At 45.0% G+C, this 23,368-nt stretch overlaps 3 protein-coding genes across 8 annotated transcripts in view; 2 read left to right on the top strand and 1 right to left on the bottom strand.

Annotated features, from left to right (window-relative positions):
- ambra1b (autophagy/beclin-1 regulator 1b) overlaps positions 1–2,170 on the top strand; it is a 19,126-nt gene extending 16,956 nt beyond the window's left edge. For both annotated transcript variants that reach the window (XM_084936671.1, XM_084936670.1), the window contains exon 19: positions 1–2,170. This exon is cut by the window's left edge and continues 707 nt beyond it. The gene's annotated coding sequence lies outside the window, so the exon portion shown is untranslated.
- Positions 2,171–6,729: 4,559 nt separating this feature from the next.
- On the top strand, positions 6,730–17,211 carry chrm4b (cholinergic receptor, muscarinic 4b). 2 transcript variants are annotated; one of them, XM_084936664.1, is made up of 3 exons: positions 6,730–7,536; positions 8,371–9,263; positions 16,017–17,211. In XM_084936664.1, exons 1-3 carry the CDS (start codon positions 7,422–7,424, stop codon positions 16,428–16,430), a joined length of 1,422 nt encoding a protein of 473 aa, XP_084792790.1. In that variant the 5' UTR covers positions 6,730–7,421; the 3' UTR covers positions 16,431–17,211. The 2 variants fall into 2 exon arrangements, with proteins under 2 accessions (XP_084792790.1, XP_084792789.1); XM_084936663.1 differs by lacking the exon at positions 6,730–7,536 and having other exon boundaries at positions 8,349–9,263.
- Positions 17,212–17,294: 83 nt separating this feature from the next.
- Positions 17,295–23,368, bottom strand: mdkb (midkine b). 4 transcript variants are annotated; one of them, XM_084936666.1, is made up of 5 exons: positions 23,240–23,368; positions 21,547–21,635; positions 20,077–20,250; positions 18,714–18,872; positions 17,295–17,773 (listed from the first exon to the last, which is right to left on the bottom strand). In XM_084936666.1, exons 2-5 carry the CDS (start codon positions 21,632–21,634, stop codon positions 17,754–17,756), a joined length of 441 nt encoding a protein of 146 aa, XP_084792792.1. In that variant the 5' UTR covers position 21,635; positions 23,240–23,368; the 3' UTR covers positions 17,295–17,753. The 4 variants fall into 4 exon arrangements, with proteins under 4 accessions (XP_084792792.1, XP_084792794.1, XP_084792793.1 ...); XM_084936668.1 differs by having other exon boundaries at positions 20,077–20,247; positions 23,240–23,367; XM_084936667.1 differs by lacking the exon at positions 23,240–23,368 and adding an exon at positions 22,336–22,521.

The raw sequence follows: 23,368 nt of genomic DNA, 5'->3' as shown, positions 1-23,368 counted from the left end.
ACGGAGCTCCTCCCCACCTGATTCTCTCCCAGCACGATGAAGGTCGAGGTTCCTGACGCGCTGCGCCTGGTGAGGAAGGGGTGGGGGTGTGGCTTCTTTCACATTTACTCCAACGTGCTGCGTTTGGTGCCATGTGACGTTACCTTAGATGTGAAATAGTGATTGAAGTGTTTGAACTCAGCACTACGTTTTTGTACCGTGTCACTGCTGCGTGTGCCTGAGGCAGGACTCTGCACGGCGGCGTGGCGGCGAGCGATCACCGATGACTGAACGCACACGCTCGACTAAACAAACGGAAGCTCCTGCATGTCTCAAAATAATGCTGCAGCTCATCGAACACATGTTTGTGTTTAAGGCTGAAAACGAGGAGAATCACTTCCTGTTAGGGCAACGAGGGGGCGGAGATTCACCTGCTCTGACCCCTCCCCACCCCGCCAACCCCACCCAGCTGCACTACAGTGTGTTTGGTGCTAACCAAGGCGTGTGCGTGTGTGTGTGTGTGTGTGTGTGTGTGTGTGTGTGTGTGTGTGTTCTCACTGAAACCACAGTTTGTCTGTTTTTTGTTTTTCTTTGGGGGGGTGTTAGCTGAGCGTCGTTTCCTGTCCGCCTCATCACGTTTGGATGTTTGCATCTCAGAGCGGTCTCAGTTCACGGGGAAGGTGATTGCGAGGTGGGGTTTGCACGACATGTTTAGCCGGTGGGGGCGGGATTAGGGGTTTCACAGGGGCGTGGGGTTCTCTCGGGCTACGGTCCCTACGAGCTGGGTGAAAGGTCTGCGGGTTTCACGCGGGCGCCGCGCTGACCGACGCTCTAAATGTAGAAACGACACCAAAACGTTCCAGGAAGCTGCAGCGTTTGTCCTCCGTGCAGGAACGACGCTGCAGCGTGAGCGCGCCGACCGCCAACTTCACGCTATGACTCAGACACCGGAGATCAATCGTCTCTGTAATGCTTTCATCCAAACTCGCCGATTGGCCGACATTCAGCCTGTGTGGTCACTTCCTGCTGTTACTGACCAGGTGATGAGTGGATTTATTATCATCATTATTATTATGACTTTTTATTAAGGAGAACTGCAGACTAGTCTCCCTGACAACTGTCGTCTTCTGTTAAACGACCAAAATAAAGTCGAAGACTTTTGTTTTCTTCCTTTTGGGTTTTTTTTGTGGGGGGGGATTAATGAGCCGAAGAGTCAAAATATGCTCGTGTGTGTGTGTGTGTGTGTGTGTGTGTGTGTGTGTGTGTGTGTGTGTGTGTGTGTGTGTGTCTTCCACTACAGGAACTTGCTGTTGCTCGGTAACATCCAATCTAAACCCTCAGATTTCACTCAGTGTTCTTGGACAGCCTGTTAGTGACCTCACAGCAGCCATGTTATTGGTCCAGAGGCCACACCCCTAATAATACAAACCCTTCTCCAATTAAGACAGGTGAGTTATAGAGCCCTGCCCCACAGGTGTTACAAAGGGGAAGTGATGTATAGAGACCAGAACAGTTTGTCTGTCAGGCTGTAGACGTGAGGAACTGCAGGTCTTGGTGTGGACGTTGCTGTTCGGTGCAGCTCATGTTGTTCGTATAGAGACTGGAGGACCGAGAACAGAACCCTGAGGAGCACCTCGAGCACTTACCGACACTTTAAATGTCAGCTTTAAGATTCGGGTCACCGAGCTCCTGTAGTGGAAGATGTCTGAGTGGTCACACACACACACACACACACACACACACACACACACACACACACACACCTTTCCTCATCCTTCAAAATCCTGCAGAAGAAAACTTGAATTTTTGTGATCAAGCGCAACTTTTCCTTCCTGCAGCATCCAGCTGTCCTTTTGTTTCCACATGTGCTTAGAAGTTCATGTACTGATAGCATTTTAAGGTGGGGCTGTGGGTGGGGGTGCTGAGTGGAGCTCTGGGATTCATGACACTTTTTATTGAAGCTTTTACTCTGCAGGCGAGACTCTGAATGCTCCTCCTGGCTTTTTACTTGATCAGTGAACATTTTAGAGTGTGTGTGTGTGTGTGTGTGTGATCAGGGTGGGGGGGTGGATGTGAATAGCGCAGCGGTGTGAGTCCGATCGGTACCTGTGTGTCAGACTGTGGAGTTTGTACAGCGCTAACGTGACTCTTTGCTTTGACTTTTAGATGTAATTAAAGAGCTTTGAGAGTTCCTCTGTGCTCCTCGTTTCTTCAGCTCACTGCATCACAAACACGCAGCAGATACGTCATCCACCCATATTACACCACCCTAACTGGCAGATGAACAACAAATGACAGAAAAGTTTGATTTAATGTTTTCACTGTTACAGAAATTAACATTTTTAATTTAAAACCCTTAAGGACCCACAGTGACACTGGTGTCACCGCCCCTTTACACTTAGAGAAAAACTATAATGGTTTAACTTTGACTTTTAACTAATAAAGTCCCTAAGTGAGGTCTACTGCACAAACTAGTTCAGTCATGTGACAAGTGAGGCGCTCTGGGTGTTCAAGACACCATTTTCAAAGTCTTGGTCCACCTGGTTAGCTAATGAGACCACTATGCTAATTTTAAAAACTTCTTTTTTTTTGCAAAGGTAAGCTTTTACTCATTCAGCAATTCTAAACTTTAGATAAGATGTCATAGGTCACTTGTAACCTAGTTTGGTAATATTTCTGAAACAATTTGATCTAGAATCTACGGAGCCCCGCAGGGGACATGGGAGAAAAAAAAAATTTAGACGGACTTTTGCGAGATCTCGCAAAACAAACTCGGGATCTCGCAAAAGTTTTAGCCGCGTTCTTCGGAGGCCGCCAGCTCGAAGCCGACGGGGAGGTCGAGGCACGATGTGCCGGGAAAGCGGTGTTCCTCCCAGCTGTAATAGGTCTCGACCTCCCGTTAGCTTCGAGCTAGTGGGTGTCAGATCTCCGAAAACGTCGGAGCACTTTTGCAAATATGTGATGTCTTGTAAACCGAGCAGGAATCTGACGTTTACACAACTACATTCACGCCTCAAAATATCTTAAAAGTGTATTTTGTGACCCAGAAAGAGTAATATTACAACTAAGTAGCTGCCGCCATTGTTGGAATTCAACTTTTGCGAGATCCCGAGTTAGTTTTGCGAGATCTCGCAAAAGTCCGTCTTAATTTTTTTTCTCCCATGTCCCCTGCGGGGCTCCGTAAGAATCAGTTTGTTAAATATCGCTGTGACAAATATGTCACATCGGGCATTAAACTCCAAAATTTCTTAAAAAAACTGATGTGACATATTTGTCACAAAAAGACACAAACTGATCATTTGCTTAGTCAGTTTAGCTCATTCAGTTATTTTAAGTAAATGTATTCTTTGTTGTTAATTCTCAGTCATATTTAACTAAATTCAAGCATAACTAATTTATTAAATTACCTAAATTTGTGATGGAAATTTACTTTAGCTTTGTCGAGGCGTTTTTCAGTTACTCCCCCCCATTTTTTTGTCATTTTCACTCTTTTGTAGAATGGATAAAAAAAAAAATATATAGTGTTCAAGATGTGCTGGAGTTTATCACTGCAGAGGATGTGAAAGTAGCTCAGATGAAGATTCTGAAGACCCTAATTACATCCCCCACAAAGACGTGGAGAGTGATGAATCAAGTGATTCAGACAGTTGTGATTCAAGTGATTTAGAGACAGAGCCACATTCAAGCCATATGGACACTGGGCAGCCCAAGGCAGCTATCAAAGGACAAAAATTCTCCTGGAGAAAGAAAACGTTCGAAACCCCTGAGACCACATTCAAGGGACCCTGTGGAAAACCTCCAGATGAGATCCACACTCCACTGGAGTACTTCAAAAACTTCATCACAGATGATATGCTGCTGCTGTTAATGGAACAAACAAATTTATACAGTGTACAAAAGTCCAACCATCTGAGAAATGTAAATACCACTGTTAAAGAACTAGAAATACTCATTGGTCTCTATCTGAGGATGGGTCTATGCCAAATGCCTGGAAATCGAGCATACTGGGAAAATGACACCAGGTGTCCTATGGTAGCAGATAACATGTCCCGCAACCGATTTCAAACCCTGTTGGGATCTCTACATTTCACTGACAATACAGATTTATTACACAGAGATGCAGAAGACAAGTGCTGGAAGATCCGTCCATGGCTTGAAATGTTTCGCAAACAATGCCTGGATATCGTCCCAGAGGAGTACAACTCTGTTGATGAGCAAATGGTACCCTTCAAGGGGACACACAGCCCAATGAGGCAGTATGTGAAGGGAAAGCCCCACCCCTGGAGATTGAAAACCTGGCCCCGGTGCTCATCCTCTGGTATGCTCCATGATTTTGTTGTTTATCAAGGTGGTACTGGGAAGAAGACTTTACTTGGGATTGGAGGAGATGTTGTGGTGAAGTTGTGTGAAACTCTGCCAGCTGAGCAAAACTACAAAGTTTTTGCTGATAACTTCTCCTCAGCCCCACTTGTGCTCACACTTCTTCAGCGACAGATCTACTTTGTAGGAACACTTTGTGGAAATCGCTTAGCAGGTTGTCAGCTTGAAGATGAAAAAAGTCTTGCCCAGAGAGGCAGAGGATCTGTTGATGCCAGGGTGAATAAGGAGGAGAGCATGGTTATTGTGAAGTGGTATGACAACAAATCTGTTACCCTCATCTCATCCTATTGTGCAACTGAGCCTCAAGATACAGTCCGTCGCTGGAGCAAATCGGGCAAGGCATTTGTTGAGGTCAAAAGGCCACACATTGTGAAGGAGTACAACACATTCATGGGGGGTATTGACCTGCTTGACGCCTGCATTGCAAGGTACAAGTACCACATGAAGTCACGGAGGTGGTATCTCTACCTGTTCTGGCAAACCATCATGCTCGGTGTTGTCAACGCATGGTTGATTTACCGTCGTGACTGCAAGCTACTTGGTGTCCAAAAGCCACTGAAACAAAGAAGCTTCCAGGCAGAAGTTGCCACAAGCCTGATCCTTTGGAAATCACACAGGGGGCGCCCATCACAGAACATCTCATCACCACCTCCACCACCCAAGAGAGTTCGAGTTGTACCTCCAACATTGGGCTGATTTATTTTACTTTTTTTCCAAGAAGCTTGTTGAAGTAAACCAAGAAGTGTTACCATCATTATCCATGTTAAGAATTTGAAAATAAAAAGGAAATTCTGTTTTTAAAAGCAAGAAAGTGTTTACAGAATTACTTTCTAAATATGGAACAAATGTAGCTTGTATGCCCGATGTGATGCATATGTGACATTTCAGATCTGGGGCAGTGGGTGGAGCTATTACCAAAAAAACTTCAGAAATGTGTTTTATATGATTCATTTGATATAACTTACAACCCCTGTAATTTTCATGAAAGTAGAAATAGGTCTGGGTTCTTAAGGGTTAACAGCAGAAGTTGTACCGATGTCAGTCTGCACCAGAACTTCATCTGTGGTTTTATTTGTTCGTGCTCACAGATTTGTTGCATCTTTTCTTTATTGACTCGATGATTTAAGCCTTTGTTCGAAGCTCAGCAGATGTCCGCAGTGCCTTTATCTGGGATAACCTGTCAGCTTCATTTTTAAAACATGAAGTCCTGCAGTAACCACGAGGGCAGCTCTCGAGGTGCGTCTCAGGAAGCCGAGCTCGAAACTGAGACCTCACATCCGCCCTCGGCATGAGGAGGAGCAGCAACCTCGCCGTGAGGCCTCAGATTATGTTGCACGCAGGTGAGTCTGCAGGTGAGCTCTGCCTGGTGCTGGCTCATTCACCGAGGAGTACCGCAGCGCGCCCCCTGCTGTAGGCGTGTCCTGCCTGCAGGAGATGACCATATGAAGCAGATGTGGCGAGGTGACATCAGCTCGTCCTTAAATTAAAACAAACTGAAGGACGCTGTTTATTTGGACATTATGATCATTTTTAGACATTTATCATTCTTCCAGTTATTTCTTTGAGCTCACTGAGCTGGGCCTTCACATGCAGCAGTTTTCTGATTTCTGAACGCTGCAACTTCCTGTAACTCTGCTGCTGGAACACCTGGATTTCCACAATAAAGCATATTTCTGTTCTATATTTCTATGAGTATTTACAGGCTGCAGGATGTGTGGGTAGGCGGTAAAAAATGCCTTCTTTGGGATTACAGTTTTTCTTGATTGGTTATAGTGTTTAAGCAATCTAATGAAGCCAAATTTCAAAAGCATAATGCCACTTTCCAAAGAGCACACCCATTTCCCTGAGCTATGAACACTATGCCCCTGCTTTACCACGTGAGTCAGATGTGGTGAGCCGTTCCTGTGGTCACTCCGAGGAGTTATTTTAGAGCCTTATGTCGGTGTGCACCTCCAGGCCGAGGCAACGCCTGCCACTTTGGCTCAAACAACGACGGATGGTGCGATCTGGCACTGATGTTCCTTGAGCATGAAGTTCAGCTTGGATCTCTTTAGAAGTCTTTCTGCGCTCTTTTGTTACCATTCGGATTATCCATCTCAATTTCCCTCCTGCGTCCAGGGAGGCTGGCTCTCATGGATCTGAAAGTTGTGAATGACGTGCAGCTGTAGTCACAGGAACATCTAGCTGCTTGGAGATGGTCTTATAGCCTTTACCTTTAATCATTTTTGTCCAGGCCTGTTTCATGCATTTATTTTTTAAATAATTCATTTGAAGCATGGTTGAAAAGCAGTGTCCAACTTTCATTGGTTAAGATTAATAGAATTTTTGTTTATTAATACTTTTGTCAGATTAAAGTTATTTCTGGGACGATTGTGGGTACCACCTTTGTCCACGTCTGTACAGTGGTTGCATTTTTTGTGTTCAATGTGTACGACTATGTTATTGTGTGTGTGTTTTTGAGGCCTTGTGTGTGCTGTCTGTGGCAAAGTTTGGTTTTTCAGCAGGGTGAATGGTTTTGAGTGTAGAGCTGCATTTCAACCTGATAACACGATGTTTGGGAAATTGGGTGAGACGTTATGGATTTGTGTTTACTGTTTGGGGAATACGAGGCGTAGTTTCAAGGAATGTGTTTAAGCACTCGAGGAAAACGGTAATAAAGCTGATCTGAGCACAGCAGCCGAGTGACCCTGAGCTCCTTATTAGTGTTTAAAATGATATCGTTATGAGGCGGAGGAGGAAACGCGGCTTTTTGTCCACTTTAATGAGCTCTGCATAAATATTTGGAGGCTGGCTGAGAGTCTGGGCTGCTGCTCGGAGGGTCGAGGAACTCGGATGGCAGATCTGTGACTGCACTGCAGCACATTTGTGTCAGAGCGGAGGTTAATCAGATAACATGGAGGAAAAGAGATGATATTAGGACTGTAAATAAGCACTCTGACAGTGCTGGAGGTTTCCGTTTGCTTCTCTGTGCCTGCTGCAGTGTCTTCACTAACGGTAATGCTGGGAGGAAGATGAAGTTAAAACCCGTGTGGTGGTAACTGAAGCTGGGCTCATCTTCTCTAATGTGTCATTACATCCCACATCTGATGACGTCAGGACGGAGGCTGCATGTAAACTGCTGCAGATGGACTGATGGACAGGCAGACAGCGGCAAGCTGAGCAGCTCCAACATCCCCGGTGAGCTGGACCGAACCTCTGAACGCGCTCGCAGCAACTTCTGCCAGTTTGTTCTGTCAGGAAATCTGCTTTTATTTTGAAGGCTTAAACGTGTTTTTCAGTCAGCTCCTCAGAGCTGGAGGAAATTTCTCTGAAGTGAATAATATAATAACACAGAAGTGCAAAAGCTGCACCTCGAGCAGGTAAACGTCGATGTGAGTGTGACACAGCTGTGATTGTATCTGATCAGAGCTGCAGCTCATCGTTAGTTTGTCACATTTATCTGTCGTTTCCACATGAATGCTCCTTTTGCACATTTAAGTCTTTCATGTGGTCCAAACTGAGGTTTGGGAATGATCACAGGAGTTTCAACATTTTGCATTAAATGTAACGAGATCTTTATTATAAACTTCAAACATCTTCAGTTTTTCCTGCAAGAAAATAAAATCCTGCACGAGGAGAACTTCGTATAAACTGTTTAGCTTCATCGTTTCTGTGTGAGCTGCAATAAAACAGCTTCTGTGAGGAAGAGGAAATCATTCTCAGGAAGATACTGATTCATTTTCAGGGCAAGTATACAAAGTTCTTTCTTTTAATTATATTAGTAAAAGTCATTAACATCCATTGATGACCATTTGATGTTCGCTTCTTTGATTTGCTCTTTATCTCCTGAATTGGCAGGAAAATAATCAGTACATGAGGAAATCTTTGAATTTCACACACTAGGCTGACGGTTCAGTGTTGGCTGATTTAAGGAACGCTGTCTTTTCTGTTTTAACACTTGTTATTATTTTGTGGTCACTTTGATCTCGTTTCAGTTCAATAATTTCAAAGTCTTCTTGTGTGTGACTTTAGGAAACATGGAACCGACGCCTACTTTGCTCCGCCTCTCCGTCAACACCTCCCGTGTGCCTCCGCTCTCACCATCATATCCGTACAGCACCGCTCAGCTGGTCCTCATTGCCATGGTTACCACCTCCCTCAGCATCCTCACCGTTCTCGGCAACACTTTGGTGATCCTGTCCATCAAAGTGAACCGTCACCTGCAGATGGTCAACAATTACTTCCTGCTGAGCCTGGCGGTGGCCGACCTGATCATCGGCCTGTTCTCCATGAACGTGTACACGCTGTATAAGCTGCAGGGCCGCTGGCTGCTGGGCCCCGTGCTATGTGACGCGTGGCTCGTCCTTGACTACGTGGCGAGCAGCGCCTCGGTCCTGAACCTGCTGCTCATCAGTCTGGATCGGTACTTTTGCCTGACGCGACCGCTCAGCTACCCAGTGCGGCGGACGGGCAGGATGGCGTGCCTGATGATTGCTGCCGCCTGGCTGCTTTCTTTCATTCTCTGGGCTCCCGCCATCCTGTCCTGGCAGACAGATAAGGGCGGGCGCGTCGTCCCTAACGATCAGTGTTACATCCGTCTACTTGTTAGCCCTGCTGTTACTATGGGGACGACTCTTCCCTCCTTTTACCTGCCGGCAATCATCATGATCGGCCTCTACAGCCGCCTGTCAGTCGCCAGCTACAGCCGAATGAGTGTGCTCATGCCAAACCAGGGTGCTCTCAGGGCTTCCAGTCCCTCCTTAAAAGACTTCCTGCTGAGGCGGCGAGGCATGGGGACGAGTGACCCCTGCTCAGACCTGACCCCGAACCAGCTCCAGTCCTGCACGCCAAAGACCAGAAGGAAGAAGAAGACATGTAGAAGTCCAGATGATACAGCGCAGGCCGAGAGTAGCTGGAGACACTGGGTAAGGATGTGTTTCATCTGTTTACCGTCTCTAATGTTGTTGTCAGGGGGCGCTGTCACTTCCTGTTCACTCTCTCTGCGGTAGAGTATCACTTCCTGTTCCTGTTCCAACACACAGTGGTGTTCTTGTAGCAGTTTATTAAAAAACGTATAGATAACTTCGCTTTTCATGTCTTCACGCGCTTTTCTCGCTGCGTCTTTAGGGTTTCGCTAGCTTAGCTTAGCTCATAGCCAACTCGCTAGCAGTTTTCAGTTTTCAGTTTTATTTGTCATATGCAAGTTAGCACAGGGTCAACATCGCAATGAAATGTGTTTGACGAGCAGCAGTCACTCAGCAGCATGATACAGTAGAAAAAAATAAAATAAAATAATAAAAAATAAATAGAAAAATAGTAAAGAGCAAAATATTAATAAGATGTAGTAAAAGAAAAAAGAAATTTTCAGTTAACTGACTATATATATGTGTATGTATAAATATATGTACACACTAGTGATTAAATAAAGAAAATCTTAAATAGGAATGTGGGGGGGGGGGGGGCAGATGGGATATTGCACAGGAATGAGCAGCAGAAAATTACAGTATTGCACTTTTAAATATAAATATCAATAACAGTAAAGTGGAGTGACCAGTGCAGATTAAACAGAGTACCTGTGAAGCTGCAGCTTCTGAGTGCTGTGTTGTGTGTGTTTAAGTGTTGTGGTTGAGGTGTCGTATGGCTTGGTGGTGGAAACTGTTTTTGAGTCTTGAAGTCCGAGCAGACAGGCTCCTGTAACGTCTGCCAGATGGTAACAAGGAGAAGAGCTGATGTGCTGGGTGGCTGTGGTCCTTGATGATGCTGTGTGCTTTACGGAGGCTGAGGATAAATGTCCTGAATGGCAGGAAGCCTCGTGCCAGTGATGTGCTCTGCTGCCTTCACCACCCTCTGTAGTGATTTACGGCTGCTGGCAGAGCAGCTTCGTACCAAACTGTGATGCAGCTCGTCAGCAAGCTCTCGATCGCACACCTGTAGAAATTTGAGGTGATGTTGGCGTTCATGCCAAACTTCCTCAGCCTCCTCAGGAAGTAAAGCCGCTGGCGAGCTTTCCTGATAGCAGTGTCTGTGTGAAGGGTCCAGGAGAAGTCCTCGGTGATGTTGACTCCAAGGAGTTTGAAGCTGCTGACCCTTTTGACCTTGACACCGTTGATGTGAATGGGCTGGTGTTCCCATGGCATCTTTACCTGTCCTGCACTTTCCTGCACATTGTGTCACATGTTTAGTTAGAGGAGCAGTGACCTCGCTGCGAGGCTTCACATTATGATCATTTTTAGACATTTATCATTCTTCCAGTTATTTCTTTGAGCTCACTGAGCTGGGCCTTCACATGCAGCAGTGTGTCTTCTGATTTCTGAACGCTCCAACTTCCTGTCACTTTGTTGCTGGAACACCTGGATTTCCACAATAAAGCATATTTCTGTTCTACATTTCTATGAGTATTTACAGGCTGCAGGATGTGTGGGTAGGCTGCAAACAAAATGCCTTTTTTGGCATTAATAAAGCTGATCTGAGCACAGCAGCCGAGTGACCCTGAGCTCCTTATTAGTGTTTAAAATGATATCGTTATGAGGCGGAGGAGGAAACGCGGCTTTTTGTCCACTTTAATGAGCTCTGCATAAATATTTGGAGGCTGGCTGAGAGTCCGGGCTGCTGCTTGGAGGGTCGAGGAACTCGGATGGCAGATCTGTGACTGCACTGCAGCACATTTGTGTCAGAGCGGAGGTTAATCAGATAACATGGAGAAAAAGAGATGATATTAGGACTGTAAATAAGCACTCTGACAGTGCTGGAGGTTACTCCTCAGCCTCTCGATCTGGAGGCCAGGATTACTGAATTGGAGACTCTGGTGCTGGTGCAGCCGAAGATAACGTAGGCCCCGCTAGCTGTTCCCCGGCAGACCCCAAGCAGCTGGGGACAGAGGGCGGCTGGGTGACGGTCAGGAGGAAGCATAGTCCTAAACAGAAGCCCCAGGTACACCACCAACCTGTTCATGTGTCTAACCGTTTTTCCCCACTCTGCGACACACCCGCCGGGGGTCAAACTCTGGTAATTGGTGATTCTGTTCTCAGACGTGAAGCTAGAGACACTGGCAACCATAGTCAATTGTCTTCCAGGGGCCAGAGCAGGCGACATTGAAGGAAATTTAAAACTGCCGGCTAAGGGTAAACGTAAATTCAGTAAAATCATAATTCACATCGGCAGTAATGACACCCGGTTACGCCAATCGGAGGTCACTAAAATCAATATTGAATCGATGTGCAACTTTGCGAAAACAATGTGGGACTCTGTAGTTTTCTCTGGTCCCCTCCCCAATCAGACCAGGAGTGACATGTTTAGCCGCATGTTCTCCTTAAATTGCTGGCTGTCTGAGTGGTGTCCCAGAAACGATGTGGGCTTCATAGATAATTGGCAAACCTTCTGGAGGAAACCTGGTCTTGTTAGGGTGATTCTAGGATCAGAGCTTTGGGGGTGCTGAGCACCCAGAGAGCTGCCCAGCCTGGCAAGATAAACTTTACTCATCATGATGAGACTTCTTCCCCGTCTCTGTCAGTCCCTGCATCCTTAAATGTCTCCAGTTGTCCCGAGTTCTCTCTGTCTTCTTGGTGCATTTAAACCCCTGTTCCTCCCTGTCCTCGTCGTCTGTTGTCTTCGTCTCCGTTATCAGTCATCATAATTTTACCATCTCTGTGCAAGTCTGCAAATTTCTTTATTAAATCATAAGATTCTTAAATTCATCAAGTCTCTCTGTGCCTGGGTCCTCGTCACAAAACATGACATCATTGTTTTGTACATTTAAACACAATTTAATCCCCACATTTGTGAAAGAAAAGCAAAACACTTTTTTAAAAGTCTGTAACAAAACCATCAAATCTGATAAAGGTTATTTAAATGCTGCAAATGAAGAATGGATTGGAATAAAAAAAAATAAAAAATACATATCCTAACCTTAATTACTGCGGGATAATAATGAATGATGATCATAGTGAGTAAAAAGTAAACTGAGTGCATTTTTTGGACAGAGATTCACTTTTAATGTGTATGTATAATATAATAGATACATGGATTGGTTCTTCTATAGCACTTTTCTACTCTTCTGAGCACTCAAAGCGCGTTACATAACTTGTGCATTCACCCATTTGCACAAGCACATTTTTCCTAGGTGCTTTCTAACTGACATTCACACACATTCATACTCCAATGGATGCATCGGAGAGCAATTTGGGGTTAGTATCTTGCCCCAGCATATTTGGCATGCAGACTAGGGGAAGCCAGGAATCAAACCACCAACCTTCCGATCAGTAGATGACCTGCTCTACCGCCTAAGCTACAGCCACCCCAAGATACATAAAAATACACTCCAAAAATAGAGTCCTTGAAATGTACAAATGTACAAAATATTGATAAAAAAAATATAAAAATGGAGGCAACTTTGCCTGTGGTACAATGTATGAAAATATCTTTACTGCAGATACTACTATGGCTCTGCAGATTTTTTATTTTATTTTAACCTATGTCGCTGCACCTTGAGGTTGGCAAATATGTCTGTCACTTTTGGTGGTCAACTCTTTGGGGGTGCTTTGATTCATTTTGGGGGTGCTGAAGCACCCCCAAAATGGGCTAAAATCGCCCCTGGATGGCATCCATCCTACTTTGGATGGAGCAACTCTCATTTCTAGAAATATGGACAAACTTATTAAACCCCCAAAATATGACTATCCAGAGTTGGGACCAGGAAGCAGAGCTGCAGTCTTACACGCCTCTCTGCAGCTTCTCTCCTCCCAAAACCCATCCCCATAGAGACTGTGTCAGCTCCCAAACAGACAAAAAACAAACTAAAAACCAGCAACAAACAACTTAAACTTAAAAAATTACAAAGAAAGAACAATACAGTATCCACATCTGAACCAAAGAGTAAAACAGTGAAATGTGGATTATTAAATATTAGGTCTCTCTCCTCCAAGTCTCTGTTAGTACATGACTTAATAATTGATCAACAAATCGATTTACTCTGCCTTACAGAAACCTGGTTGCAGCAGGATGATTATGTTAGTTTAAATGAATCAACACCCCCGAGTCATTCTAACTACCAGAAACCTCGAAGCACAGGCCAAGGGGGAGGTGTGGCAGCAATTTTTCACACCAGCCTATTAGTTAATGAAAGACCAAGACAGACTTTTAATTCATTTGAAAGCCTGATGCTTAGCCTCGTCCACCCCAGCTGTGAAACTCAGAAACCAGTCTTATTTGTTATCATCTATCGTCCACCTGGGCCTTACACAGAGTTTCTCTCTGATTTCTCAGACTTTTTATCTGATTTAGTTCTCAGCTCAGATAAAATAATTATTGTGGGTGACTTTAACATCCATGTAGATGCTAAAAATGACAGCCTCAACATGGCATTTAATCTGTTATTAGACTCAGTTGGCTTCTCTCCAAATGTAAAAGAACCCACCCACCACTTTAATCACACTCTAGATCTTGTTTTAACATATGGCATAGAAACTGAACATTTAACAGTGTTTCCTGAAAACCCTCTGCTGTCTGATCATTTCCTGATAACATTTACATTTACAATAATTGATTACACAGCAGTGGAGAGTAGACTTTATCACAGTAGATGTCTTTCTGAAAGCGCTGTAACTAAGTTTAAGAATATAATCCACCCACTGTTATCATCTTCAATGCCCTGTACCAACACAGAGCAGAGCAGCTATCTGAACGCTACTCCAACAGAGGTCAATTATCTTGTTAATAATTTTACCTCCTCACTACATATGACTCTGGATACTGTAGCTCCTGTGAAAACTAAGGTCTCAAATCAGAAGTACCTGACTCCGTGGTATAATTCTCAAACACGTAGCCTAAAGCAGATGACTCGTAATCTGGAGAGGAAATGGCGTGTCACAAATTTAGAGGATCATCATTTAGCCTGGAGAAATAATAATAATGGATTGGATTTATATAACGCTTTTCAAAGCACCCAAAGCGCTTTACAATGCCACTATTCATTCACTCTCACATTCACACACTGGTGGAGGCAAGCTACGGTTGTAGCCACAGCTGCCCTGGGGCAGACTGACAGAAGCGAGGCTGCCATATCGCGCCATCGGCCCCTCTGGCCAACACCAGTAGGCGGTAGGGTAAAGTGTCTTGCCCAAGGACACAACGACCAGGACAGAGAGCCCGGGGATCGAACCGGCGACCTTCCGGTTACAGATGCACTTCCCAACCCATAGTTTGTTGCTTTATAAGAAAGCCCTCCGCAAAGCCAGAACATCTTACTATTCATCACTGATTGAAGACAATAAGAACAACCCCAGGTTTCTCTTCAGCTCTGTAGCCAGGCTGACAAACAGTCAGAGCTCTGTTGAGCCAACCATCCCTTTAACGTTAACAAGTAATGACTTCATGAACTTCTTCACAAATAACATTTTAACCATTAGAGAAAAAATTACCAGTAATCATCCCACAGATGTAATATTATCTACAGCTACTCTTAGTACCATTGATGTTAAGTTAGACTCTTTTTCTCCAATTGATCTTTCTGAGGTAACTTCAATAATTACTTCCTCCAAACCATCAACGTGTCTTTTAGACCCCATTCCTACAAAACTGCTCAAAGAAGTCCTGCCATTAATTAATGCTTCGATCTTAAATATGATCAACCTATCTCTAATAATCGGCTATGTACCACAGGCCTTCAAGCTGGCTGTAGTTAAATCTTTACTCAAAAAGCATCTCTAGACCCAGCAGTCTTAGCTAATTATAGGCCAATCTCCAACCTTCCTTTCATATCAAACATCCTTGAAAGAGTAGTTGTCAAACAGCTAACAGATCATCTGCAGAGGAATGGTTTATTTGAAGAGTTTCAGTCAGGTTTCAGAGCTCATCACAGCACAGAAACAGCTTTAGTGAAGGTTACAAATGATCTTCTTATGGCCTCTGACAGTGGACTCATCTCTGTGCTTGTCCTGCTAGACCTCAGTGCAGCGTTCGATACTGTCGACCATAATATCCTATTAGAGCGATTAGAACATGCTGTAGGTATTACAGGTACTGCACTGCAGTGGTTTGTATCATATCTATCTAATAGACTCCAATTTGTGCATGTAAATGGAGAGTCCTCTTCACACACTGAGGTTAATTATGGAGTTCCACAGGGTTCAGTGCTAGGACCAATTCTGTTTACATTATACATGCTTCCCTTAGGCAGCATCATTAGAAGACATAGTATACATTTTCACTGCTATGCAGATGACACCCAGCTCTATCTGTCCATGAAGCCAGATAACACACACCAATGAGTTAAACTGCAGGAATGTCTTAAAGACATAAAGACCTGGATGGCCGCTAACTTTCTGCTTCTTAATTCAGATCAAACTGAGGTTATTGTTATAAATAAGTTTATTTATTAAAGTTTATTATTATTATTGTACTAAATCTTAGAAATGCCTTATGTAGCCAGACGCTTCCTCTGGATAGCATTACTTCAGCCTTCAGTGACACTGTAAGGAAACCTTGGAGTCATTTAAATGACTCTAAGATGACCTGCTCTACCTCCCAAAGATGGCTGTAGTCTAAAAGGCAAGAGAATGGACAAAGAATGGAAAAAGAGAGCATGTGTCTACTATATTGGCTCCCTGTTCAATCCAAATACAGAGATTGGTTGTAAGGCCGCCTGATGAAAAGAAGTGAAGGTGACTTGTTTGTCTCCTCAGAAGCATCCCTCTCAAACTGCTGTCAAACCCACCGGAGACGAAGACCACAACAAGACTGAATCTGAAGACTCATTCAACGCTGACCTCCACAGGGCGGCCTCGGCAGTCTTCTCCTCCTGCCCCGACATCAGCTCACATGAGAGGAGGCGGCAGCGAGTGATGGCGAGGGAGAGGAGGGTCACGAGGACCATCCTGGCCATCATCCTGGTATTTGTCCTCACCTGGACGCCGTACAATGTCATGGCCGTTGTTGCTGCCTTCTGCCATTGCCGCATTCCTGACGCCCTGTGGACCACAGGATACTGGCTGTGCTACGTGAACAGCGCTGTCAACCCCGGCTGCTATGCCCTGTGCAACGTGACCTTCAGAAAAACCTTCTGCAGCCTCCTGCGCTGCCGCTGCAGGCGGCTGTAACAGCACTTGTGTTTTTTTGTTTTGTTTTTGGCAGCTGGCTTTTTGCTGTCCTTTCATGGAGTTTGGTCCTATCGCAGGTTTCCATCTAAATGTAGAAGAAGATTTAAGATGGGCAAAAAAAATGCGAACAAAAGGTTGTTTCCATCCTTGCAGCTCAGTGGTTGGTCTGAAAAACAGCCGGTGGTGCAAAACGTCCTTAAATCAAAGCAGATAATGCCATCATGTCTCCATTTCCAGCTCAGATGACATGGCCTCTTATCACAATTTGGGCTGTAAATGTTTGATGTTTATGTAGTTAATTAATCCATCTACTTCCTGCTGCTTCTCCATGATGTGTTTAATGAGCAGTGACTGATGTAACAAGGCATAAATGCTGTCAAGGCTGCAGCTACTGTTCATCTTTATTATTAAGAAAGTGTTTGGTAGATGCAGCACAATAAAGGAAATAAAACGGCGTCATTACTAAGAAACACGTTTAAGGCTGTAAACATGCTTATTTCTGGTAGAAAGTTTTAACATGAAAGTCTATGACTCTGCTGGAGCCTCTAGTGGACATTAGAGGAACTTTGGCTGCCTCAGAGGTTGCTTGGTGGAGACCAGAAGCAGAGTTAAAGCAGATTTTTGTGTTTTTAGTTGAAACTGTAGAGGACCGAGAATAGAACCTGAGGAACTCCTCGAGCACTTACCGACACTTTAAATGTGGAGAAGTCGATCTGTCTGCTTAAAGATTCGGGTCACTGAGTTCCTGTAGTGAACAAAGCTTGTGATTTGTGCCTCCAAACTGAACCCCGTTCTTGAATATGCACGAACCTTTTATTATTATGACAGCCATCGTGTCTGTGCACCAGTAATCACACCAGACTCTTCACCAAAGCAATGTACAGTCTTTATTTTGCTTATTTGTACAGTTTCATCCTGCAGCAACAATAATCTATAGTTTAAAAAATAGATTTCATAGAGGATTTTCTCAGATTCTTTAAAACTAAACTCGCCTACAAACAAACTCGTGACGATCCCGTGAGGACCAGCGTCCAGTTTAGTCTGAATTCACGGGTGGCTACTGTACAAGCTTTAGGACTATCTCAGTGTAATGGTTAACAAACTATCAGCTACGAGGATTATTCTCATCATCTAGCGGGACAGTGTCGGAAAAGCTTTAATCCAGAAAAACATCAAATCAGAAACCAGAAAAACAAGAATCAAAAGCAAGGAGAGGCGGTCGGTGTGTTTTGGAGGAGTCGCTCGTTTTGTGTATTCAAAGGAGGGAAGACGATCGTTGAGGAAGAGGACAAAACGCCGCCGTCTTCTGTCGCGGTACATCCTTCAGTTGGACTTCTTCTCGCCTGAGGAAGCAAAGCATCAGACATTCATGTTACAACATCGTTCCCCATGATGAATCCCGCACGTTTGCTCTGGTGGAGGCGAGGAAGATCAGGTTTTATCATCAGGTCTGAATCTGAAGGTGCTGCCGACCGGCCTCAGCAGCTAATGCTTCAGGTTAGCAACACCTACTGACCAATCAGATCTCTGGGAGACGGCGTTATGGCTCAGAGCTCAGATGCTTGGAGCACGAGTAAGAAACAGGTTTTTAATTCAATTCAACTTTATTTATTTAGCGCCAAATGACATCAACAGTCACCTTAAGGTGCTTTGTATTGTAAGGTAGACGCTACTATAATACACACAGAGAAAAACCCAACAATCATATGAGCAAGTGGGACAGTGGGAAGGAAAAACTCCTTTTTTAGAGAAACTTTTTTGTCTCCTGCTGGTTTTCAGAGTATTATTGTTGAGTCTTTATCTGACAGTATAACGTGGAAACTGCAGCCTTGTGCACGTGAGTTTCCAGCTGAACCAGGTGAGCCACCTTCACCTGACCTTTAGCCCCGCCTCCTTCAGAACTTCAGTGTAGTTTTTGTAAACGCTCAGAGATTCTGATCAGGTTTGCAGAAACAGCGATTTTTGGCATCTTGTGGCTGCTTTACAAACACAAAGTCAAATGTTCTCTTTGCTTTACTCGCCTGAAATCCTTTCTAAAACCTTTCGTCTCTGTATAAGAGTGAAGGATCCGCCTCTGACTGCACACCAACGGCATCATTAAGCTCCTCCTCCATTTTCTCGATGTTGGTGGCGTCTGGTTATCTGAGCTCAACGTGGCTTTTTTTATTTTTATCACGACGGTGCTGCACAGTATTGCTACGAAAGCATCATCAGAAGCTACACGTGACTTGATCGTGTCGTCGTCTGTTGCAGTGACTGTTAAAGGTTACTGAGGACTCTCACCTTTGACTTTCTTCACTTTGGGGGAGCAGGGTTTGGACACCTTGACGGTGGCCTGGCACTCGGCGTTGAACAGCGCTCGCTTCAGCGTCCCTGATCGGGTCTTGGTGTTGGTGGTGGCGTCGCAGTTTCCCCACGGCCCAAACTTGTACTTGCAGTCACCTGAAAGAAGATTTGAACTTTGAACCCACAGAGCCGCCCCACGTTCCCCCCTCTGCCTCCCAGACGCATCGCTGCCAGCTTCATTTAAATTGATTCATTTTTCATTGATTGGCACATTTACATGAGTTTTTGACTTCTCTGAATCATCAGTGGGATTTTTCTTTTATTCTGTAAAACCTGAATAAAGTCACAAAAATGCCAGATGTAGCAAAAATAATACAATTACAGCTCATTTATTCAAAATGAGATTGAATCTTTTCTTTCAATAAACACCCGTTTTGAAACATTTGAGTTTTCTGGTGGTTGTTTCATGGCTTCACAGGGTCATTCAGTGATTTTAGTAAGAAATATGAAATATTTTTGGAGAAGCACGAAAGATCCACATCTGCACCAAAGAGTGAAACAGTGAAATGTGGATGATTAAATATTAGGTCTCTCTCCTCCAAGTCTCTGTTAGTACATGACTTAATAATTGATCAACAGATCGATTTACTCTGCCTGACAGAAACCTGGTTGCAGCAGGATGATTATGTTAGTTTAAATGAATCAACACCCCCGAGTCATTCGGGGGTGTTGTCAGAACCCACCCACTCTCCTGTCTGATCATTTCCTGATAACATTTACATTTACAATAATTGATCACACAGCAGTGGGGAGTAGACTTTATCACAGTAGACGTCTTTCTGAAAGCGCTGTAACTAAGTTTAAGAATACTGAGTTAACTTCAGTAATTACTTCCTCCAAACCATCAACGTGTCTTTTAGACCCCATTCCTACAAAACTGCTCAAAGAAGTCCTGCCATTAATTAATTCTTCGATCTTAAATATGATCAACCTATCTCTAATAATCAGCTATGTACCACAGGCCTTCAAGCTGGCTGTAGTTAAACCTTTACTTAAAAAGCATCTCTAGACCCAGCAGTCTTAGCTAATTATAGGCCAATCTCCAACCTTCCTTTATATCAAACATCCTTGAAAGAGTAGTTTGACTGTTTTAAATCAAAGACAATAAAATGAATTATTGGAGTTTTCTGTCTTTTAGAGGAGACATCATGTCCTGGAGATAAATTCAGAGCGTTTAATAGGGCAGCGAACCCCGAGTGTAAATGTAATGTGTAGATGTTAGAGTTTGTGTCTTGAGCTCCACCCTGTGACCATCCGGAGGAGCTCTGCCCTGTGTGGTGTCAGCTGTGTGGAGTCTTACTGATGTCCTTCTTCCAGTTGCAGGGGATCTTGCAGGGAATCTTGTCGGTGCGATCTTTGCAGGTGGCATCTCTCACACCGTCCCCGCAGTCTCCGTGTTCAGGTATGCACTTCCCGTACCGAGTCTCTGCAGGGGAGCACTCGGAGGCCGTCCGGGACTTGTCATGCCTGCCTGCTGAGCAGAGAGTCGGTCAGACACCTGCAGCGGCTCAAACACGCTGACACAACATGGTTTAAACACACCGGAGGCCATTTTTCTGTTTCACTTTTTGTGGCCTCATAAAATGTTTTGTTTTGTTTCAGCTAAAGAGAAGAACAGGTTTGTACTTGTGGTTTAATTCCACCTGGATAACTGAACACTCTGATAAATTTAGCTTTTCTGCCTCTTAAAAGACGTTTCCGTTGAATCTGAAGAGTGTTTCTTTCTTTGATGTTTGTTTTGTGCTGACAGCGTGAGGTGAGGAGGGATTTTATAGCTCAGTCACACTGGAATAAAACTAGGACTTGTGACGAGGAACGATCTGTGATTGCACCGTCATCAACTGATTGCAAATAGTTGCCCAGAGGATGAACCTGCAACACTCTCACCCTCTGCACAGGTCAGGTCACCTGGTGGGAGGAAACCTGTCTCCAAACCGCCACGGCCCCGCTCAGACACGTTTGCACATCGTTGCTGTGTAACTTGTGATGAAAACGACTCCGCTCACATAAAAGTCATTTGCCATTAAATTGCAGCAACGACATCACTGTCTGCTTCAGCTGGACTCTGAATGTTAACGTGAGCTTCTGCAGGTCGTTGCATTTGCATCTCTTCATGATCTCAAACAGATTTTTGTTTCCTGTTGTATTCCAGCCCGCTGCCTGTGCAGCTAGTCTTGGAAAAACCCGGAAACTATCCCAGTGGTGGTCAAACCACGGCTTTATACCGACATTAAAGTGCAGCGAGGTCATCAAATGTCATATTTAAATAGAGTGAGAGCTTAGAGCTCCTGTGCATCAGCATGAGACGCTGAGAACGGGCAGGTCAAACCTGGAAAAACAAATCTGTTGACAGACGAGCTCAGCTGCACCTGAAACACATCTTATTGTGTTTTTGTCCATTTCGTGAAACTTTTTCCCTCTTTAGTCTCCAGCAGCTCTCTGGACTGAATGCTTCACAGTCACTATATTCCAGTCATTTACACAAAGATAATTACTAAAGCAGAAGGGAAAGCTTTGCTGCTGGATCGAGGCTCTCCAGGACAGCCTGAGTTGGTCTGGAATTTAAAGATGAAAACTGGTAAGAGCTTTTTGTGGATGTTTTCCGACAGGAAAAACTTGTTTTTCATGCTCGTTAACCTTTAATGCTTTACTTGAGTGCATGCCTGCTGTGGTGACGGGCATTCCTGGGAATGCACTTTTTTTAACAAAAGAAGAAAAAGAGAGACTTGACTTTCCCAGTGTGGTTACAGAACATGAAGGGCAGCCACACCTTTGTGATGTTTGGCTCTTTTGCTGGCCTCAGCGGTGAGCGTCAGGGCCAGGAGCAGCAGCAGCGTCACTGAGAACAAACTTCGCATTCTGCAAAAACAAAAACACACTCACACTTACACATTATTCATCACAATACAACGTCAGTCAAACACAAGCAGTGAGAGGTGGACACCCTGCAGCCAGAGGCCTGGACGCGCTGCCACAAACAACCACACCTTCCATTTGTTTCTAATGTTTGCAGCCGATCGGGTAAGAGCCACGTGGCGAGACAGAGACACAGAAAGGCTACAGCGAAGCCACAAAGAAGCACGAGAGCAACTACGCAGAAACACAAACACAGAATCACAGAGACACAAATCCACAGCCAAAATACAAAGAGCTGGAAAAGCAGGACTTCTGTCTGTGCTGAAACACAGGAATGTGAGTTGAGTTGTGGTGTGTTTGCTGATCCGCAGCCTGGACGCGGGTCATCGAGCCAGATGGTTCAAACATTCAGTCCAAACCAAATCTTTTCACCTCCTCCCGTATCACAGCGCCTCAGCCCAGTAATCTGACTATTGTAGTGAGAGCAGCAGCAGTGGGATTATGAAAGTGGGCTAATGTATGCAGAAGCTGCTGTCAGCGCGCACACACACACACTCGGCTGTTGTTTTGCACGTATCTGTGGTGTGCTGCAGGATTAGCACGTTCCTTTGGTGTTTGACGGCAGCGATCATCACACAGCAACAGCAGCCGTCGGCTCGGGGGACAAATGGAGAGCAGCCTCCAAAGAGAGAGAGTCAATTACCCAGAAGGCCCTGCTCTCCCTCGCTGCTGTCATTGTGCTGGGAGATGACAGACTCCTCTTTCAGCCTCCATTAAAGCAATGGTCCTCTTTCACATGTCAGCTGGCACAGCAAATCCTGCTCCTCTCGCTCCTCCTGCGGCCTTTTATGAGGAGAGAACCAGCTCTCAGCAGGTCTCCAGTCTGCCCCCCATCAATGAAGAGGAGGAGGAGGGGGAGGAGGAGGAAGGGGGCGACCGAGCAGTGTCTGAATGAGCTCTTTAGAGTTCCCCTCAAAAGAATACTGATTCATTGGCCCAAAACAAAGCCTCTTCTAGCCTGGTTTCATTTCTCTAAAGCCTAACACAGATTCTGTGCCACCCCCGAGGAGCCCCCTCCACCCCCCGCCCTGAATGGAAACGTATTTGCATCAGAAAACAAAGAAACGGGAGCGAAGAAAAGCAGTGGGATGCTCCCTCTGGTTCAGGAGCAGGAGCGACATCAGGAGAACTTCCTCCTGGATCTCGGGGTTCATTCTGGCATCCGGAGGCCGACCTGAGGCCGCGAGCACGAATCCCTCACCTGCCCGCAGCCAATCAGAGCGCACACAGGTGACTTGGAGAGAGACGCTTCAGACTAGTCAAAAACGTAAAGCTTTGAGTAAAACGAGCTTTCGTTCCGCTTCCTGTCTTTCTTCTGATTCCTTCGCTCCCGTTTTCAGATTTCTGTCTCGTGTCTTTGTTTCGGCTCCTTCCTTAATCCCTTGCTGCCTTTCCTTCCTTCACATTCAAGAGTAAACAAACAACAAGATTAAACTGAAGCTAAACAAACAAGCAAACAAACGCGTCGCCGATGAGCCGCAGCAGGAGAATCAACCTAAAGAGCAAAGTGTGAAAACAGAAACATGGGAACAAACACGGACACTTACTTCGGGCTGGAGAGGAGCAGCCGGTCGCGCTGGGCAGTCTCGCTTTCTGTCGCTGCTTCAGCTGCAGCTCCCGAACAACCCCTCGCGTGCACGCGCACGCGCACGGTGACATCACACACTTTAATCCAG

This window comes from Perissodus microlepis, chromosome 7 (genome assembly GCF_051167445.1).
Source record: "Perissodus microlepis isolate ML-2025 ecotype Zambia chromosome 7, ASM5116744v1, whole genome shotgun sequence".
Classification (NCBI taxonomy): domain Eukaryota; kingdom Metazoa; phylum Chordata; class Actinopteri; order Cichliformes; family Cichlidae; genus Perissodus; species Perissodus microlepis.
The sequence above is the reverse complement of the archived record's forward strand: the minus strand, read 5'-3'. Positions and strand labels throughout refer to the sequence as shown.

What these genes read in the sequence shown, in the direction of transcription:
- chrm4b (XM_084936664.1), top strand. Translation starts at nt 7,422, where the DNA reads ATGTGTCATTACATCCCACATCTGATGACGTCAGGACGGAGGCTGCAT. An exon ending in GAGCAGCTCCAACATCCCCG is followed by an intron (nt 7,537 to 8,370) that starts GTGAGCTGGACC and finishes GTGTGACTTTAG; the next exon opens with GAAACATGGAACCGACGCCT. An exon ending in AGAGTAGCTGGAGACACTGG is followed by an intron (nt 9,264 to 16,016) that starts GTAAGGATGTGT and finishes TTGTCTCCTCAG; the next exon opens with AAGCATCCCTCTCAAACTGC.
- mdkb (XM_084936666.1), bottom strand. Translation starts at nt 21,634, where the DNA reads ATGCGAAGTTTGTTCTCAGTGACGCTGCTGCTGCTCCTGGCCCTGACG. An exon ending in AAGAGCCAAACATCACAAAG is followed by an intron (nt 20,251 to 21,546) that starts GTGTGGCTGCCC and finishes CTCTCTGCTCAG; the next exon opens with CAGGCAGGCATGACAAGTCC. An exon ending in CAACTGGAAGAAGGACATCA is followed by an intron (nt 18,873 to 20,076) that starts GTAAGACTCCAC and finishes ATCTTCTTTCAG; the next exon opens with GTGACTGCAAGTACAAGTTT.